The sequence below is a fragment of the Chlorocebus sabaeus genome, chromosome 8 (genome assembly GCF_047675955.1).
Source record: "Chlorocebus sabaeus isolate Y175 chromosome 8, mChlSab1.0.hap1, whole genome shotgun sequence".
Classification (NCBI taxonomy): domain Eukaryota; kingdom Metazoa; phylum Chordata; class Mammalia; order Primates; family Cercopithecidae; genus Chlorocebus; species Chlorocebus sabaeus.
In genome coordinates, this window is record NC_132911.1 from 100,271,180 (window position 1) to 100,291,863 (window position 20,684).

The 20,684-nt window shown below is 42.7% G+C and overlaps 1 protein-coding gene across 1 annotated transcript in view; it reads left to right on the top strand.

Moving 5' to 3' along the window:
* Nucleotides 1-214: 214 nt before the first annotated feature.
* The window catches only part of SDC2 (syndecan 2), a 117,943-nt gene continuing 97,473 nt past the window's right edge, over nucleotides 215-20,684 (top strand). Inside the window, exon 1 of the mRNA XM_008001155.3 lies at nucleotides 215-847. Within this exon, the coding sequence (XP_007999346.1) occupies nucleotides 788-847 (60 nt within the window). The 5' untranslated portion in view covers nucleotides 215-787. The remainder of the gene's footprint in view (nucleotides 848-20,684) is intronic.

The following is a 20,684-nucleotide window of genomic DNA, read 5'->3' on the forward strand; positions in this document are numbered from 1 at the left end:
ACGCAGGAGCCCTGGTTTGCCGATGAGCAGACCCGGCGCAGCCACAGCGCGGAGCTGCGGCGCCCACTGGTCCTTGGAGCTGCCAATCGGCGTGTAATCCTGTAGGAATTTCTCCCGGGTTTATCTGGGAGTCACACTGCCGCCTCCTCTCCCCAATAGCCCAGGGGAGCCCGGAGAAGCAGGCTCGGGAGGGAGGGAGGGAGGGAGGGAGCCGGAGGAAAAGAAGAGGAGGAGAAGGGAGGAGAAGGAGGAGGACCCGGGGAGGGAGGCGCGGCGCGGGAGGAGGAGGGGCGCAGCCGCGGAGCCAGTGGCCCCGCTCGGACGCACTGCTCTCCAGATACTCCCGGAGCTCCAGCCGCGCGGATCGTGCGCTCCCGCCGCTCTGCCCCCAAACTTCTGCCGCAGCTCCCTTTCAAGCCAGCGAATTTATTCCTTAAAACCAGAAACTGAACCTCGGCACGGGAAAGGAGTCCGCGGAGGAGCAAAACCACAGCAGAGCAAGAAGAGCTTCAGAGAGCAGCCTGCCAGAGCACCAACTCCGTGTCGGGAGTGCAGAAACCAACAAGTGAGAGGGCGCCGCGTTCCCGGGGCGCAGCTGCGGGCGGCGGGAGCAGGCGCAGGAGGAGGAAGCGAGCGCCCCCGAGCCCGAGTCCCCGAGCCCGAGCCGCAGTCGCTGCGGCTACTCTGCTGCCGATTCCTGTGCGCGGGCTGCGCCGAGCGCTGGGCAGGAGGCTTCGTTTCGCTCTGGTTGCAAGCGGCTGCTGCGAGCAGCCGGTCCCTGGGGAATATGCGGCGCGCGTGGATCCTGCTCACCTTGGGCTTGGTGGCCTGCGTGTCGGCGGAGTCGGTGAGTGGGCCAGGCGGGGGACGCGCGCGCCGTTTAGGGTGTTCGAACCTACAAGAGGAGCCTGCGGGGAATAGGGGAGCGCCACCTGGGGAGCCCCCAGCCCCTACTGTACACCGGAGATACGCTGGGACAAATGCGCTCGCCGGGTCACCCTTTCCCCCTCTTCCCTTCCACAGAAAAGCGCTGCTCGCTGGCGTTGCCCCGCGGTCCGCGGGAATCGGGGCACGAGAATTGCAGTTTGTTTTAACCGCAGAGGCCCCTGAAGTCACTCCCAACTTCTTTGCCCTCGGCTGGTCTTGCTGCGTGGTCCGAGAAGGACGGAGGGGAAAGGGTGGCAGGAGGGGGGAGCTTGGGTCGGGCCCGCGAGGGAACGGCTCTGCTTCTCACGCTCGTCGAGACCAGGGATGACCTGGAAACTTTGGGGTCCCTTCCTCCGTACACCATCCCCCCACGCCAGCTTTCCTGCTTGACTGCGTGCAAGTTCTGGGGAGATGGGGGCCAGATTTAAGAGACCCGCGAGTGTCCAGAGATAAAAGTTTGCAAAAGTTCTTTTGTTTGATGCTCCCTGCGGCTAGGGCGAGGTAACCCACACTACGTGGAATCGCAGTCCGCGGTCCCGCATGGGGACACTGGAGGATGCACGGAACGCGTCCGAAAATGCTGGGACGCCGACCACTGGATTCCCAGTCCTGCAGCGACCCCCTCCTCGTTGAGGGGCGGAGGTTAGACCGCGGGGCGTCAGGGGCAGGAGGACATTTTCATAGGAGTTGCATAGGAGTGCGGCAAGCAGGGCGAGGCGGGGTACGTGTGACAGGGCTCTTGGCTTCGGGTCGCCTGGCCCCTCGGGGACAGAGGCTTCCCTCCCGCCACGCTAGCCCTTTCTGGCCCTGGCGGGGCGCTTCTGGGGCCGGGAGGAGTCTCGTCTCCGGCGGGGCGCCTGCGGGCACCCAGCTTCCCTCCCCCGCTCTGGCAGTGGGAACTTGATTTCTCCTTTTGGTCGCGCTTCGGGGGCTGGAGCTTGTTTTCCCACGTCGCCCAATGAGCGCCCTCTAAAGGGAACTGCCTCCTTGGCCTCCTCTCGTCCTCGGCTGCCTCTACCTGGGCGCCAGGAGCTGCTCTGTCGGGCCAGGTGGAAGCTTGAGCACCCCAGATTTCGTCTGCAGCCTCAGTGCTCTCTGGGGTCTCAGGAGTGCCGCTGTTTCTGGCCCTTCCGGTTCCCCACGTCCTCGCCCCTTTGCCGTTTAATAACGTGTCAATTTCTAATTAACTGAATTGTCTCTTCAAAGACAATTTATATCATCTTAAGGTCTTTTAGGTTATTTTACAAGTTTGAGTCTCCCCCCTCCCCTTTTTTTGTGCTGAGGCTAATTTAGGACTGGGAAACCTCTTTGGCATCGAGCAGCAGATGGACATTTTTAATCAGTGTGGGAGCCTCTGTGTGTGCTAGCAGATCCCCATACATTCTTTGTGGTTGGAGAGCATGTAGAATTGGAAACTATACAGATTACATGAGTATTTTGGGTGCTCAGGTTGTAAAATAGAACTCCTAGTCTTATCAGTGTTTCCCTTTGGCAGATGATGGTTTAATCCATTGGTATTAGGTATCTTCCAACCAGTTATGGTGAACTTTGGCTCTTTGTACACCAAAAGGCAGCAGTTCTCTTGTTTATTTCAGATAAAAGTTGTTGCTCATCTTGTTGCAAAACAGGGCAAAGGGACTTCATGTAATAAGTTTCAAGAGCCTTCCTAAAAAAAATGCACATGGTTAAGGAGGATCTTTTTTTTGCTGAGTCTTATTCAGGGATTTGCTAGGAAATCTTACTGTTTTGGGATTCTGGAGAAAGAATGTTTCTGTCTTCTGCCACTCTGGGTTTTTGCATAAATCTAGCAGTGCTCCTTAAGGAAGTTTTCTGGCCGAACTATATACTGGTTCTCCCCGGTGACAGCTTTCCCCTGAACTGTGTGTGTTTGGGGTTCTAATATTTCTCAGTTTGAACCAGAACTGGATGCTTTCCGAGTGAACTGCTTCATTGTGATAGACACTGTTTTCAGTAATTGGAAAATCATCCAAAAAGGGTGATTAGATATTTATAAAATGTCAACTTGGAGACTAGCAGAGAATCTTTGTTAGGCAGTGAGTCAGTCTTTCTAAATAGAAGCCGTTTCAAGGCCCAGAATGGCTAACAGTCCATTTAAATTACTTTTCGGTCTCTGTTTGTTTCATGTATAGCAACAAAGATATAAATGAAGTCAAAAGACTGAATTTTAAAAAATTTAGCAATTACAGAATATTATTTCCAGCACTTTGCATTTTATTTTGAAAACTGCAACTGTTTCCTGGGATTTAGAAGTAGTGATTTGGGTTTAAAGCCTCCCTTTAAAAGGAAGAAAGGAAAACTGCCTACAGTTAGTGAATTATTGAGTTTTATACTTAGCTCTGGGGGGAAAAAAAGAGGTTCTCAGGAACTAAGGCTCAAAACTGCCTATGAAAAGGAACTGGTAGCTGTTCCTTTATGGATCCTGGAAACAGCTGGGAAATCCTGTTCCTAGTGATCCATTCATACTTTCCACTGGCAGGTTAGGACTTTCACTGTGGAACACCAGGCAAGGGGAAAATCTGACTGAGTGTGGCAGTAGTGATATGCTGCTGGTTTTGTGTCCATTTTGTACATGACTGTTTATCTTTAGAAATAATATATTGCAGACTGCTATAAACACATAATTTGAACTGGAAATATGTTTAAGAAAAGGAAATGTTTTGAACTAGAGGAATTTTATAAACATTCTTAGATGTCTGTAAATTAAAAGAAACTGTCAAGTCATTTGGACTCATGCATTATCTCCCAGTGTATTATGAAAGGCAGGCTCTGGAAAGTTTACATTAGAAGAGTAACTAAAATCGAAATCATGTAACTGTTTGCAGTTTTTTAGAAAATATAGTTTGGCTGTTTTATGAGTGAAACAAATTGCTTTTGCTAGGAAATTTTATAAAAATGAGGGTTCTTTCTTAGTTGGGTGTTAGCAGAAGGAGGATGTCATTTAAGAAGGAAAGATCTTAAAAGATCAGGCTTGTAGAAAACGGATGTCTGAGAAGCAATTTGGGCATGCCCTTCAGCTCCTGCCTCTAGGACCTGATATGTCTAGTTTTGATGGTAACCACCCTTCGAGGGGTAGCCTACCAGAGACTGTGTAATATGATGACTTAAATGGCGCCTTGTATAGTCATTAGTTTGGAAAGGATTTCAAAAGGCGAACTAGTTTGTTCCCTGGGTGGAACTAGTTTTCAAGTCTCCAAAAGCCCCCGGAGACCTGACTGGCCAGCTAGAGGTGGCTTGGAGTCTCCACTGGTTGGGAAGGCCCCTGAAGCTGACCCAGTCACACAGAGCCCTGCCAGCCCTGTCGTTAAGGTTTAGAGTGAGTCCAGTCAAGCCACTGTGCTGTTGGCATACCTGCTGGTGGGGATCCAGTTGTCCTGTGAGGAATGCCATCCGAGTTTAGATTCTCACTAGATTGCCCTTCTTCCATTGCCAAAAATCAAACTAGAAGATTTTGCCCATCGTTTTCTTCTTCCCAAGGCCCAAGGGTGCATTGCAGAATCTCAAAACCACTGAATTCTTTTCATGGACTAGAGGCCAAAATAAAGTCTTAGAGAAAAGCCAGAAGTAATGAAGAAGAATCTTTGCTAAAACCAATCTACTGTTATTTAACTTTTTTAGTCAACTGTGCCAGTGCTATCATTTTCATCCTAGTCATTTGGATTTAAATCTTGAAGAAACCCTGGACTCATTCATCTTTGTTGGTTTCCTTGTCCAGTCTGCCTGTAAGTCCAGCTGTGCATTCATTCTGCAAATATTTATTTCATTCCTACTAGGAGCTTGAGGTAAAGCAGTGAGCAAACCGGGCAAATATCCCCCTGCCTTCTTGGAGCTTGTGTTCTAGTGATCTTTCCGTTCATTCTTTCATGCCTTCAGTGGCCAGCATGAAACTTCCGCAGGAGTGCCAACCGACCCCAGAATGCCCTGGTCCTTGGGAACCTACACTTAAATATGTAGCGTCAACAGTTGTTTACCCAGCTCCTGACCTGAGCTCAGCACTGCAAAGGGGTCAGGGGTTTGGAAACGTGGTCCCTTCCCACAGCGCTAATCTTTTTTTTTTTTTTTTTTTTTTTTCCTCTTGAGATGGAGTCTCACTCTGTCACCCAGGCTGGAGTGCAATGGCATGATCTTGGCTCACTGCAACCGCCACCTCCCAGGTTCAAGCAGTTCTGTCTCAGCCTCCCAAGTAGCACTACCGGCACGTGCCACCGCACCTGGCTAATTTTTGTATTTTTAGTAGACATGGGGTTTCAGCTGGTCAGGCTGGTCTCCAACTCCTGACCTCAGCTGATCCACCCGCCTCGGCCACCCGAAGTGCTGGGATTACAGGCATGAGCCACCCTGCCTGGCCATTGGTCTCTTCCTGCAGCACTAATTTTGATGGGTGAGAAAATTTCTTTCAAATGAAGAACTTTCCCTTCTTTTTTTCTTCCTTGGGGGCTTGCCAGCTTGTGCTTCTATGTCAATAGCCTTGTAGTTGCCATTCCTGGCCCAGACACTTGCATGCAGTTTGGTTTGTCCTCCACCACTTTGATCATGTTGCCCATGGTCTAGACACCTCTGTCTGTCCTTGTTATCATGGCATATAGTCTGTATGCCTCTGCTGGATTTATAAGCAGCTCTATAGTAGCTTTCCTTTCTAGTTACTCCCTTGATCGCTTTCCATCACGTCTCCCAGCCCTGGCCCATTGGTATCACTATCATGAACACTCCCTGGGCATTGCTACCTTTTCAGTGTTTCTCCTTTTAAATGCTACTGATTCAATCCAAGCTCCAAATACCTTTTCATGGCTGATCCAGCCCTGTTGTTTTTTAATCCTTCTGTAAGTAGTAAGGCATACTGATGATCAGAATCATTGGAAGTATGTGAAAATGCAGATTTCAGGCCTTCTCTCAGACTTACACAATCAGAAGCCTGAATGGGGGTGGGAGTCTGGGGGAATCTGTATTTTTATAAAGCAACTGAGATGATTCTAATGAATCAGACTAATTTGGAAATTGCTGGTCTAGATGACAGCATCACCCCTTAATTATGTGCTATTCTGTGTTACTACTAGGGTTTTCAGCAGTAGCTGGGCTTAGTCTACAAAGGGCTAGGGCTTGGGCTTGGGAGTTGGACAAGTCTGGGTTCAGATGCTGGTACCTTGCCACTTAATGTGTCAGAACTTGGACAGTATATTAAAGCTCTGAGTCACTTAAAAAAGTGTGTGTGCATGTAAATTGGACCTAAGAATGCCTTTATAACATGACTGTTGTGAAGATGAAATGAAGGGAGCATATGAATGGTGCTTGAGGCACAGAAGATAGGAAAATTTTTTTTCTTCCTGTCTTGGCCTCTTTTTTTTTGTTGTTGGCAATGAAATGAATGAAATGAGGGAGCCATATCAGATGTTCTTACCTCTCTGATATTCTAAAGAGGTGAATTTTCTTTCCCATCAAGATCAGTGTTATGCGGTGCTGAGCTCAGGTCAGGAGCTGGGTAAACACCTGTTGATGCTGCACGTTGAAGTGCAGGTACCCATGGGCCAGGGCATCTTGGGGTTGGTTGGCACTCCTGCAGAAGTTTCATGCTGACCACTGAAGGCATTACGGTTCAGGCGTCAACTGAATACACCAGCCCCCAGTGGACCTGGGCTGGTTGTCCAGTTTTGATGCCTCTGAACTCAATGTCATCAACATTACAGGGTTGGTGTCAAGAATGAAGAAGACATTGATGTAACGTCCTGACACATCAGCTGTGCACAATCACACCTCCTCCTCTTTCCTGTGGCTGTGCTGAGATTCCAGCACATGGGAAGGAGAAAGTTAAAATTTAATCTGTATCATGTGTTGGTATGCTGTTGGTCATTTAGAATGCGGTGGCAGGGGTAGTGAGTATATTTTGGGGATCTGGGGGCAGAAAAAGGGAGTATTTTTATTTTTTAAGAGTGGAAATGTAGCCTGGCGAGGTGTCTCATGCCTGTAATCCCAGCACTTTGGGAGGCTGAGGCGGGCCGATCACCTGAGGTCAGGAGTTCGAGACCAGCCTGACCAACATGATGAAACCCCATCTCTACTAAAAATATAAAAATTAGCCGGGTGTGGTGGTGGGCACCTGTAATCCCAGCTACTTGGGAGGCTGAGGCAGGAGAATTGCTTGAACACAGGAGACGGAGGATGCAGTGAGCCGAGATCATGCCATTGCACTCCAGCCTGGGTGACAGAGTGAGATTCCATCTCAAAAAAAAAAAAAAAAAAAAAAAGGAGTGGAAATGCATGAAATTTCTTCTTTTAGCCACCTGGGCTTTAGGTCTTACTATTAAAAATCTTGATTGCATTGTGATAAGTCTGTTTCTAGGGCAGCATTAGCTTTAGCAACAGGGATAGAGGGAGGGGTGAATGCCTCTGAATAGGAGAGGACACTGTTGAAATAGAATTGTGAATGTCTGTTTTTCTCAAGTATCTCAAAGAATTGGTAGGAGTGGGAGAAGGGAGAAGCTTTGAAATCTTTGGAGATTTTCCATTTGCATTTCACATCAGCAGAGTGAAGCCAACGAGTATGCAGCTTGTGGTGTGATAGTCAATGCATAGTCTCAGAAAAATGGAAAAATGTTATTAAAGACGTTTTCATAGTTTTTTTTCTGCACCATTCAATCTATTTTGTGAAAAATGTCACAAAGACTCAGTAAATATGCTCTCTACAGAGCATTTTGGTGTTGTTTTTTTTTTATGATTACACAGGTATATTAAATACAAGTAGCCGTAATATTTAAGGAGTATGTGCAATTAACATAATGTAGTCTCATGGTAAGAATGACACATGGGACAAGATACACAATTGTTAAAGGAAAATTATTTTTTTAAGGGAAAAGTTAAATATTTTTTTTTTTTTTTTTTTTTGAGACAGAGTCTTACTCTGTCACGCAGGCTGGAGTGCAGTGGCATAAATGAGGCTCACTGCAACCTCCTCCCACTGTTCAAGTGATTCTCCTGTCTCAGCCTCCCGAGCAGCTGGGATTACAGCGCACACCACCACGCCTGGCTATTTTTTTTTTTTTTTTTTTTGTATTTTTAGTAGAGACAGGGTTTCACCATGTTGGCCAGGCTGGTCTCAAACTCCTGACCTCAACTGATTTGCTTACCTCAGCCTCCCAAAGTGCTGGGATTGCAGACGTGAGCCACTGCACCCAGCCAAGTTAAGTATGTATTTATGTGTGATTTGTTGTTAAATATAATACAGTAGACTTAAGTATACAACATTTTAAGTCGAGGCAAAAGCAGGTTTTGTACACATGTAATTAACTATCTTAATCCGTATGGGACCTCAGTTTTCCCATCTCTAAAATGATGGAGTTGAATTAGAAGAATTATCTGTCTTTAGTATTTACTTTTTTTGCATTTTAGGGTGTGGTAGGAGAAATGTTAAGATTAACTTAATAAGTAATTATTAATCCCCTGTCAAATGCTTCTAATTTTATTATTGAAACATGGAATTTATTTGTCTTACAGAAAGGCAAGTAATTTCTAATAGCTCATAGTAACCTATTACCTTGAACTGAGTATTCATTGTTTATTAGGAGTGTATACATTGTCCTGAGTATTCTTGATCTAATGTCTATTTGTATTAGTCTGTTCTCACTCTGCTAGTAAAGACATACCTGAGACTAGGTATTTATAAAGGAAAGACATTTAATGGACTCACACAGTTGCCACATGGCTGGGAAGACCTTACAATCATGGCAGAAGGCAAAGGAGAAGCAAAGGCATGTCTTACATGGTGGCAGTCAAGAGAGCTTGTGCAGGGGAAATCCCCTTTATAAAACCACCAGATCTTGTGAGACTTAACTACCACAAGAAAAGTATAGGGGAAACCACATCTCAGTTATCTCCACCTGGCCCCACCCTTGAAACATGGGGATTATTACCATTCAAGGTGAGATTTGGGTGGGCACACAGCCAAACCATATCACTAGTATTGTTTTTTATATATGTTTTCTGATACAAGCCAGTGTAACATAAAGAACAGCTGAGTGGTAAAAATAACTTTCATTCTAGATAGAAGACAACATGACTTGATATACTGGGGGGCTTTTTGAACCATAAGTCTCATAAAGTGTTTTAGGCTCCTCATATGGTTTCTGGCCTGGATCTCCATTTCCAGAGTGGGGCTTTTAACTGGTGCCTTCCATTTGGTCCCTCTCTAGAGCACTTGAGCCTGGTCTGAGTACTGTGCAGTCCACAAGCAAGAATCTAAATGAGCAGACTATGGTAGTGTTGCCTAGGTTTGGATACACTTACTATGTAACCTTGGGCAAGTTTCTTAACCTTTCTGGGCTCAGTTTTCTCATCTGTAAAATTGAATATCCTAAAATAAGTTTTTAGGATTATGTGAGACACAATAGGTAGGGACTTTTTAGCATAAGGGGAATGTCCTTGCTTCGTGTCACATGCTAGTTATAATTATTGGCTTTCTGCTTCTCTGAAGAGTAAGGGCTTGGCACACACATTACTTGGTTCATCTGATAAGCTCTAGCCCAGAGAGTCGCTCAGCATATGCATGGTAGAGCCTACTTTTTCATAACTGGGGCTTTCTTCTTGTCTTGGGGTAGACTAGTTACATGCTGAGATATTGGGAATATGTTTGTAGTCAGCTTTTCTCTAAAAGTGGATGATGTGAGAAAATACGCCATTTATTATTTATGGCTGATGAAAGGTTCCTTACAGGGACAGGACAAATCCATGTTAATATGTGGAAAACTCGTCTTTTCCAGTAATTTTACCTCCACAAATCTATCCAAAGGAAATCATTACCAGGTAAATAGTGTTTAATGTGTTTGTTAAAGCCTTACTTATAATAGCTATTAAAAAAAAAAAAAAAACAACCCGAGTGTACAATAATAGAGTAATTGTTAAATAAGATTCTAATTTAGACACTGAATATCATATGGCCATTAAAGATTTATTTGAAGGGTATTTATAACTTAGAAACTATAGTACACAAAAAGTTGGATATAAAACTATGTACAGTGAGACCTTGGTTATATTTTAAAAGGTGTGTATGTGTATAAAGATAATGTATATATACAAATCCATACATGTCATAGAACTGTGTAGATACACACACACAAACACACACAGCATGAATACAAGTAAAACTAGGAAAATCAGAATAAGATTGGTAGATCGTATCAATATCAATATCCTTGTTGTGATGTTTACTGTAGTTTTATAAACGTTACCATTGGGGGAAACTAGGAAGGGGCACAAGAGAACTTTCTATTATTTCTTACACTGTGTTTGCGTCTACAGTTATCTCAACAAAAATTTCAATTAAAAAATAGCACCAGAGCTAGATTGTTGTTCAAGTAAGTTCTACTGATCCTTCAGAGAAAGATATGTTATAAAGCTCAGAGAATGACAGAAGGCTGTTCCTTCTCATTTTAGGAGGTTATCATCACTCTATGTCAAAACCAGACAAGAAAAGCAGAAAAAACAAACCTATAGCCAGTGTCATTTATATTAGATGTCAAAATTTTAAATAGAGTATTATCAAATTGAATAGAGCAGTTTATTAAAAGAATAATGATGAGCCCAAGTGGGATTTTTCCAAGGACAGTTTCAGCATCAGAAAAGCAATGCAGGTATTAACAGTTTAAGGCAGATAACAATATGATCATCTCAACAGATGCAGAAAAAGCATCTGATGAAAGTACGTGTGAAAGTATTAATATAAAGGTCCCCAAATTCTGGTTAACTGAAGGCATATTATATTTGGCTAGTACATCTGTGCTTAGGACTCAATTCACTTGACGTGTTTAGGAACCAAAAGGCCTGTGTTTACAAAGTCGTTAGGCAGTAGTCTCTAGTTGCATGAGTGACAGGTGTGTGACAATCAGTAAAGGATGGGCCGTGACATATATAGATTCTAATTCATATTGTTGTGAACAACTCATAATTCATAGAGTTGTTCTAGCATTGGCCAGGTTCACTGTATACTCTACCAAATTAAGACAATGCAGGAGATGGTTTTGAATGTTTTAGAATCAGATAAATCGAGGTTCAGTTTCTGGTATTACCACTTAAAAGCCATGTGGCCTTAAAAGCCATAAGAAGTCTCTTATCATCTCCAAGCTTGTTTCTTCAGTGTGAAACTGGGATTAGAATATTTTGCTTTTTGTTTATTTTGAAGATTAGCCTCATTAGTGACTAAAATCTTCTAACACAAAGCCTGACCTATAGTAGGTGATTTAAACCTGTTGGTTTCTCTTTTCTTCCATCTTTAAGTTTTGTGATTCTGTGTTACATGTTTATGTATGAATGTATATGCATGTGTTTTGTGTTTCTCACTTGCATCCTGACTTGACAATATGGGACATATATTTTCACAAATTTAGAACTGGTTTATTTTTAATCAGGAAAGTTATGATGCTTAATTATATTTTGTATTTCCTCCACCCATATTTCCTGAATAATTCTTAGCTAAAACTTGCATACAAGTTGGAAATTTAGTTAAGACGGGAAAATCTTTGGTAGTACTTGTGATTATAATTAAAATACTTAAAGAAGGTCAGCATCGGAACCCTAATTATTTTTATTATTTTTAGTTTATTTTTTTTGAGACAGTGTCTCTCTGTGTTGCCCAGGCTGCAGTGCAGTGGTGTGATCTCAGCTCACTGCAGCCTCTGCCTCCCAGGTTCAAGCGATTCTCCTGCCTCAGCCTCCTGAGCAGCTGGGACTACAGAGGCGCGCACCACCATGCCCGGCTAATTTTTGTATTTTTAGTAGAGACAGGGTTTCACCATGTTGGCCAGGATGGTCTCCATCTCCTGACCTCATGATCTGCCTGCCTTGGCCTCCCAAAGTGCTGGGATTACAGGCATGAACCACTGCACCCAGCCTGGAACCCTAATTTTTGAACACTGTTTTATATAAATTTACTATTGAATTAAAATCTTAACTTCATTTATATCCCACTTCTGAACTCACTTAATTAGGAGTGGTGTTTTGATTTGATTATTAGATTTGATTAGATTTTGTGATTATGCTGATTAGTTATTAAGTTTTGTACTTGATAAATCAGTTTAACAATGGACACACATTACTGTAAGCCAATGAAGAACAAAACTGTTTGTTGGTCCTGCAAGTTAAAAAGAAATTATGACATGGTACCCACCTTGTAGTAACTACTATCTACCTTATGATTATCTAGAGAATTGAAAATGAGTTGGGCCACTATTTAACATACGTGTTATATGTAAAATATGCATCAGTTTTCGTTGAATCTTGTTGGGCATTTATACAATCAAAATGGCCAAAAAACCACAATGGAGAATAAGAAGAGCCCCTTGTAGAAGATAAGTCACTGGTCTCCTGGAAAAGCAAAACCTTCCTAAAACCTTCCTTGAAGTGGCACAGTATGTTGGAGAAAAATGAGAATTCTGTTGATGACCTGGAGACACTTAATTTTCATATGTTTCTCTTTTTCCCAATCTTCTCTTCAAAGAAAGACTTCCAAATGGTAAAATGTGCGAAAGGTAGAGAGAGTAAGAAATTGTTTAGAACCTGAATGATCTGTTGATATTTCTATCAGGGGGGAAAGTAACCTTATGTTTCAACCAGTCTGATTCTCCATATTCTATAAACTTTGGGCTCTTCAAAGTGAGAAATGGGTCTTTGTGTATATTATATGTAATCAGGTAAAAAATATATATTTATAATATATACTTATATATTATCCACATCATATTATTATATACATTACATATATTATATGTGTCCGGTGAAAGCTTATAAGAGACGGAGTCTCACTCTGTTGCCCAGGCTGCAGTGCAGTGGTGTGATTATGGCTCACTGCAGGCTTGATCTCCTGGGCTCAAGGCATTTTACTGCCTCAGCCTCCTGGGTAGCTAGGACTACAGGCACCAGTTCTGGCTAAGTTTTTGTTGTTGTTGTTCACGTGGGGTCTCACTATGTGGCCCAGGCTGTGGACCTTATATTAGGTGTTCAGTTAAGATCAAATAGCCATAGCTGGCCGGGCGCGGTGCCTCACACCTGTAATCCCAGCACTTTGGGAGGTCGAGGTGGGCAGATCATGAGGTCAGGAGATCAAGACCATCCTGGCTAACATGTGAAATTCTGTCTCTACTAAAAATACAAAAAATTAGCCGGGCGTGGTGGCAGGCGCCTGTAGTCCCAGCTACTCGGGAGGCTGAGGTGGAAGTATGGCGTGAACCCGGGAGGCAGAGATTGCGGTGAGCCGAGATCACGCCACCACACTCCAGCCTGGACAATAAAGCGAGACTCTGTCTCAAAAAAAAAAAAAAAAGATTGAATAGCCTTAGCTAAGTAATCCAAGAAGTATAGAAGTGTTGGGATAATTCTCACTGTATTCTTTTGGATTTTGCTTTTTTAGTTTTTGTAACAATGGATTTTAGAGCTGGAATGGACTTTTAAAAAGAAACACATCCAGAGAGGTTAAGTGATTTATCCAAGATTACATAGCTAATTAGCGGCAGAGTTGTAAATTTAGCCTAGGCTGTTTTATTAGTAGTATATTTTCTTATAAAACATTTCTTTTCTGGCTGCTTCTACTCCCTCATTCCCCACATTAATGATTAGCACCTAATGCACTTATTTCTGGCACATGTTCAGTAAATAAATGAAATACCACAGAACATACATTTTATGTTATACATTCAGCATCAATGTGGTTAGTGGGTTTTGTGCAGAATCCTTTGGTGTTTAGATACTTTTTCAATTTCCATCTAAACTGTGCTCCAACTAATTCCTTTACCTGCTGGTAAAACTTCGGGCTAATTATAGGAGAAGAGTTAAGAGCACTGAGATTTGGAAGACCCAGAGACTGAAATAGAGTTGATTTGTAAGTCTTAGGAAGATTGTGGAGACTTATAGATAGAAAAGGAGATAAAAGCTTCCTGGAGATAAGAATCGGGACCAGAAGCAAAATTAAATGAATTAATACTGCATTTTCTGGGGGGAAAAAGGCTGCTATTGTAGTTAAGAGAAAAAGAGCATTCCTTGGATTTTTATACTAAAAATATGTCAGTGCCTTCCAGGAGAGAGTGTGATACACCTACAGCCCAGGTAGAAGTGCTTTTTTACCTATTTCTTTTTGCCAGTCTTAGATGTAGGCTCCTCTTTTCTCCCAAGTGTTTCCTCTTGAATATTGGCCAGGTGCAGTGGCTCATGCCTGTAATCCCAGCACTTTGGGAGGCCAAAGTGGGTGGATCACGAGGTCAGGAGTTCAAAACCAGCCTGGCCAACATGGTGAAACCCTGTCTCTACTAAAAATACAAAAATAGGCTAGGTGCGGTGGCTCACACCTGTAATCCCAGCACTTTGGGTGGCCGAGGTGGACAGATCACAAGGTCAGGAGATCGAGACCATCTTGGCTAACATGGTGAAACCCTGTCTCTACTAAAAATACAAAAAAATAGCCGGGTGTGGTGGTGGGTGCCTGTGGTCCCAGCTAATTGGGAGACTGAGGCAGGAGAATGGTATGAACTCGGGAGGCGGAGCTTGCAGTGAGCCAAGATCGCACCACTGCACTCCAGCCTGGGAGACAGAGTGAGACTCCATATCAAAAAAAAAAAAAAAAAAAAAAAAAAAAGTAGCTGGGTGTGGTGGTGGGTGCCTGTAATCCCAGCTCCTTGGGAGGCTGAGGCAGGAGAATTGCTTGAACACAGAAGTTGGAGCTTGCAGTGAGCTGAGATTGAGCCACCGCACTGCAGCCTGGGTGACAGAGCAAGACTCCATCTCAAAAAAAAGAATATGAGTTTTATAAATTTTATTATAACACAAATGTATTTGAGTCAGGCTTTATCAGAAAAATAAGTCTGTGAGATATTTTTAAGAAAAGGATTTTATTAAAAGGCAGTAACATTAAAAATTACTACAGCCTTCTGCTATAGATAGGCATTTTCCATTCATTGTCTATAACTGTCTCTCAACTGCTAGGTGGTATTACTTGCCAGGGCTGCATTTTATGTGGCCCAGCACAAGTTAGAGCCTCAGTTTTTCTAGCTTTAAATAGTCTTGCTATGATACTGTAATCGTTCAAGAGAGCAGCAAAAGTGTCTAAATGTATCACCACTCTTTAATGTAGTCTAATGGGTGCAACCCTGAATCGTGAAGTGTCTAACGATTGCAGCCTCAAATCATGAAGTATCTAACGAATGGTTGCAGCCCCGAATCATGAAGCGTCAGACTCTTCCTTTTCATTGGTTGGCCTAATCTTCCAGGTCACTGATATTCTGATTTCTTTACCAACTTTTAGCATATTGCTTTAATGGCTTCTCTCTGCAAACTTCAGCCTGGTAATGGGAGAACTAAGAGGTAGAATTAATGGAATCTCTCTAAATCTCAGCTCTTCCAATTTCTGGACTTAGGCAGGTGATTTAATGTCTCTATGCTGCGATTTTCCCATCTGTAAAAAGGAGAGGAGTTATAGTAGCCACCTCGTAGAGGTGTTGTGAGGGCTAATGCCTTAATTAATGGGTGTCCAGCACTAATAAGAGTGCACAGTGTAGAGCCTGTGCTAGACTCTCAGTGTTGGCGATGAGCGAAATGGACAGCTCATGAGATGTACTGATCAAAGAAGACGGTATCCATAGTCTTTTGAGGTTTTGAACATGAAGCAGAGAAGAATGATGGTGCCACTGACTAGATCAGAAGGACAGACTGATTTTTTTTCCTCTTCTTTTTGTAGCTCTTGTGTTCTGGTGAAAGGAGGAGGCATTTTGGTTTCTCTAGGTTTTCCATCTGGGTAGTGGAGGGCATGTTCTCCATCACGAGTTCTCAACCCTTGCTGCCGATTACATAAACTTGGGGAGCTTTTAAAAACTATTCATGCCTTGGCCCCACTCCAGACAATTAAATCCAAATCTATGTGGTGGGGGTCCAGCTCCCTGTTAAAACTAATTCTCACTTCCAGAAGGCTTGAGAACCCTGCTCTAGAGGACTTCTTAGTCTCCAGTTTAGAGGGCAGTCTAGCAGGTAAGATTTTGTATTCGTAACGGATGCTTTCTACTGCTGTGATTAAGCCCCATGGAATGAGGTGGCTTTCCAGGACTCATCTGCTGCCTGTCAGTCTAAGCAGTGTGGAACTGGGAAATCCTTGCTCCCTTCCAGCTTCTTCTTTTTCTCCAGCGTCTTTTCTGCTGGATCGTACTTTTTTCTTTTGACAATTATTTTGGTGGATTTGGAAACATTTGAGAGGTCTTTAGACAGAAGACTGTATGGCTATAAAGTAGGTTTATCTGAGGATGTCTTTTAAAAAAAATGCAAACATTGCCTTTCCTGAAGGAGAACTTTTCCTAGTGGAACAAAGGACACTTGTCCTCTTGGTCTGGTTGCAGAGAAGCATGTTTGGCCAGCTTATTAGATTTGCCTGAGTTCATACTTTGAACAGAAAAATTTCCTGTTTTACTGATTGGAAATACATTCTCTGACTTGACTGAATATACTGATCATGTATAGGTCCTACATAGGTGTCTTAAGAATGGCCTTCTTACCATACCTGCACTTAAGTTCAGCAATTTGAACCTGGTTCAAGCCGCATCAATTCCATGGAGCTGTATTGTTTGCGGCTGAAGTTGGAAGAGAGAGTGCTTTAGGCTTTCTTGTGAACAAGACTATCTGAGTTGTCTTTAGTTCATGCTTAAGCACAAAAGCAGCAGCCCATCATCTAATCTATTCATAGTTTACTTTGTTCGGGTATCTAATTTGGGAGCATGCTTGCCCTCACTCACTTCTAAAACACAGAATTTTCCATCCATTGAATAAAAGGGTCTATCTTTAATTGACTTGGAACAAAACCTTGTTGAAGAATTCTGGATTTCTCAAAGCTTTTAAAAATTGCTCTGCAGGATAACATTACAATGCTGCCCCTTTAGAAACTGCCACTCAACATGTATCTGTCCTACAATGGAGTTGGAAGAGGGATTATTCTGAGAAGCCTATTAAAATGAACCATTTACTATGATTCATAGGCTTTTAAACCCAGTAAGTCTGTAATATCTAGAGTAAAATTCAACATCAGTTTATTATTTTGGGGATGATAGGGTTAAATGTGTCTTTACAAAGTATTAAGCATGCACAGAGAAATTGCAAATGTGAATTCTCTCCATTCTCCCTGTTAGGAGTGTATGCCTGATAGATAAATGTTCCAGAGCATTCATGTAATACAATTAGTAGATATAGGTGCTTTTTCTCAGTGGAAATTGACGTCTGTTACAAAGAGTAACAGATTAGCTAGTGGTTCTGGAAGTAGGGACTGATGAGCAGCATCTGCAGCTCTTCCGACCTTGTTAGAAATGGAGATTCTGGGCCTCTACGCAGACCAAGCAATCAAACTTTGCAGGTAGGGCCCAGCAGTCTTGAGCTTTAAAAAGCCCTTCAGCGGATTCTTTTGCACGCCACCGTTCGAGAACCTCTGAGCCACAGTTCTCATCCTTGACAGCACAGACACTATTGAGAGTCCCAGGTTTTGGGGCACGGGTGTCAGTATTTTTGTTGCTTAAGCTGCCTTGGTGATTCCAATGTTTAGTCAGGATTAGAGGCTGCCGCTCTAGGACCTTGTTACCCAAAATGGGGGTCACAGACCAGCAGCGTGGGCATCACCTGGGAGCTCTCTAGAAATCCAGGCTATCAAACCCCACCTGAGTCTTACTGAATCGTATTTGAAGTTTAACAAGATTCCCAGTGACTCATAAGCACATTAAAGTTTGTGAAACCCTGATTTATAGAAACAGTGAGTTTCCTTTGTAGAAGCCAGCCCTTAGAACACCCTTAATTTAAAAGTTTTGCGAGGAGGTAGAACAGCTGTTTTGGCTTCTGCCTGGCAGAGACTCAGGGAAGCAATCACTGGGGGCAAGGGAAAGCTATGAAAGCTGCGAAGGACCCAGGACCATTTCATCAAGTGAGTGCCGGTGCAAGTAATGAAAATCCCAACTCAGATTGCTTTAAACAGTGGAAACTTTTTGGCTTAGATAATGGAAAAGTTCAGGAGTGGTTCTGTTTTCAGGTCTGGCTGCATCAAGAAGCTTATGGGATTTTTTTTTTTTTTTTTTTTTTTTTTTTTTTTTTTATCAGCCTCAGGTCTTATATAACTCTCAGCTCAACCCTCCTTTGTTAGATTCACTTCCAGATTTTATAGAATTTGAGTAACAGCTAAGCTGTTGTTAAAAAGAGATTCCTAAACATAGTGGCTTAAAGTAGATTTATTTCTGTTTGACACAACAGTCCCAAGACAGGTCTGGTGGGATAGCTCTGCTGTGCTCACACGCAGTTCTTACCTGCTGGTCCAAGGTGGCCAGTCCATCCATACTGTTTCCCAGCCAGGAGAGAGGGTGAAGGGGAAGAACATACCTATTCCTTTCAATGCCACAGCCTGGAGGGGTAACACATCACTTACACTTGTATCCCACTGTTTGCAGCATAGTCACATGGTCACATAAGGTGCTATGCAGGCTGGGAAATGTAGTCTCAACATGGGTGGCCACGTGCCCAACTAAAATCTGGGGATGTTATGTTACTAAAAAGGGAAGACTTTAGGTATTGATAACAACCAGGAGCGACTTCTCCTCTGGTGGTGGCAAGATGGAGTCTGGCAACTTCAGGTTAACAGCCCGTCCTCTTAGCAATTGCAGTATAAAGCGCTACTCTTTCCTAGTTCTTCCAGTAAGAATCCCAGAATAGCTTCCTAGTTCCTTAATTTCTGGGAACTACACATGAAGAAGTGTCCCCAGAATCCCTTGGACTGTGATAGAAAAGGATTGTTTCCCCAAAGAGAACTGTTTAATAGCAAGCATAGAACAGAGAGACCTTTACCTCACTCCTTTGTGAATTGGCGTTTGGACCCAGATGAGAAAGGAAAGTGGAGAACATGGGGTTGCTCAAGCCAGGTGTGGGGCATTGGGGGTTATTTACTGTCGAGTTAGTCAAGTATGGAATATTTGAAGATTCTTAGCATGTGACATAAATGGTATTTAGGAATAAATGTGTTTGCTGAGTTTAATAAACATAGGAGACTGTAACAATGTACTTTTGATCTCCTGATCTCTTATTTTAGTCGTTGGTAAATAAGAGTAAAAGAAAAGATAAACTTTGGTAAATGCTTTTGAAAATGTTTTAAATTAAATGATTTAAGCTTTAATTGCTAAAGATTATATAAATAGAAGGCTTTAGTGCATCAAACAACGATGAGTGTTGGGGAGATGATGAATTGAACTTGTGTTTACCGTCTCCTTCTCAATATTTTGTTTTCTTAGTATTTTTTTATACTTAGTATGTTTTTTATACTTTATTCATTACACAAAGGATTTGAGGTCATTTCCAAGACTAAGGCCTTTCTCACAAGCTTTAGAAGAAAATGCTAAAAGCATACTACATCCTGCTTTTAAAAAAAGTTTTGACAGTCTTACGTGATAGAAGAATAATATATCATATTCAAAATAACATGGTATTTCCAAGGCTCTCAACTGCTTATTGTCCTTTTAATCAAAATGTGGATTGTAGGCACATCTGCTATAAATGAATTAAAATTTCATTTGCCCAGAACTTTGTGTATTCCATTAATAAGATTTACCCAAAACACTATTGTTGGTTTAATAAATATTAAGAGAGCATTTGGGATGTGCCTCCTGGCGTTTGTTGTTTTTCTCCTTTGAGCATTAACTACCCGTCTGAGCCTTCACCAGGCTGCTTTTGTTGTTTTGTGCCTTGAGGTATAAATAGAGGCAGAAAACCCAGAAGATGCAAACAAATTTAATACTATAAACTATTTACAGATGTGTTTAGTATTCATTCAATAGAATCTTTTAGTTTATTGAATATAAACCAACTTTAGCGTTCTACATGTGCAAGGGGTTCTGTTTTTTCTTTTATTGGAAATTTTAAAAACAACGAAAACATCTTTTGGTAGTATCATCATCTAATAAGCACCAGAAAGATGCAATGTAATGACTTGCATCTGACCCTTTGTCTTCTTGGATCTTACATACTTTTGGACAACCAAGAGTGAAAAGGGCGGAAACTTCTGATCTCGATTGAGTGAAAGGAAAGCCTTTCTAAGACGTGGTTAAAGATGGAACAGGCTCCTTCAGCAGGAGGCAGGACCCATACCTGGAGCTAAACTGGTGTGTGTTTGGATGGCTGTTTATTGAGGATCTTTAGAGGAGATTTAAGCCATCAACTGGCTGGGGAGAGTTGCTGACCTTTATAGCTTCTTTCTAACCTTAGAGAATTCTGTACAACATTTTAAAGGTGAGTGCTGAGCAACTTAAACTATATTTTATTTCCTTTCCTGATAACTAGGTCTGACTGACACTAGACATCTTTTGTTGCCCGTAGTTGAAGGAGTCTGGCATTCTAGGACCAACTTCCTATTAAACTGATGGCAAAATCTCTGCCAAAATTAGCGGACTGTGTATGTAACCATTGAGATCTGACATTATCTCAAACTTCAAGGGACTCTGACAGGTACTTTAACCAGGCAGAAAGGCACACTTGACTATCTGGTTTGAGTCAGAGCAGTGAGTGCCTGGGAGAAAATGCAAACTCAAGACACCATGAGTGGCCTTTAGGGAGAGGGAAGAGAGGCAGAAGTCCCACAGGCCAGCTTGAAGAGTATAAAGGGAAAGTTGGGGGGGCGGTTCCATGACAGCCAGATAGGAACAGCTCCAGTCTATAGCTTCCAGCATGAGTGATGCAAAGACGGGTGATTTCTGCATTTCCAACTGAGG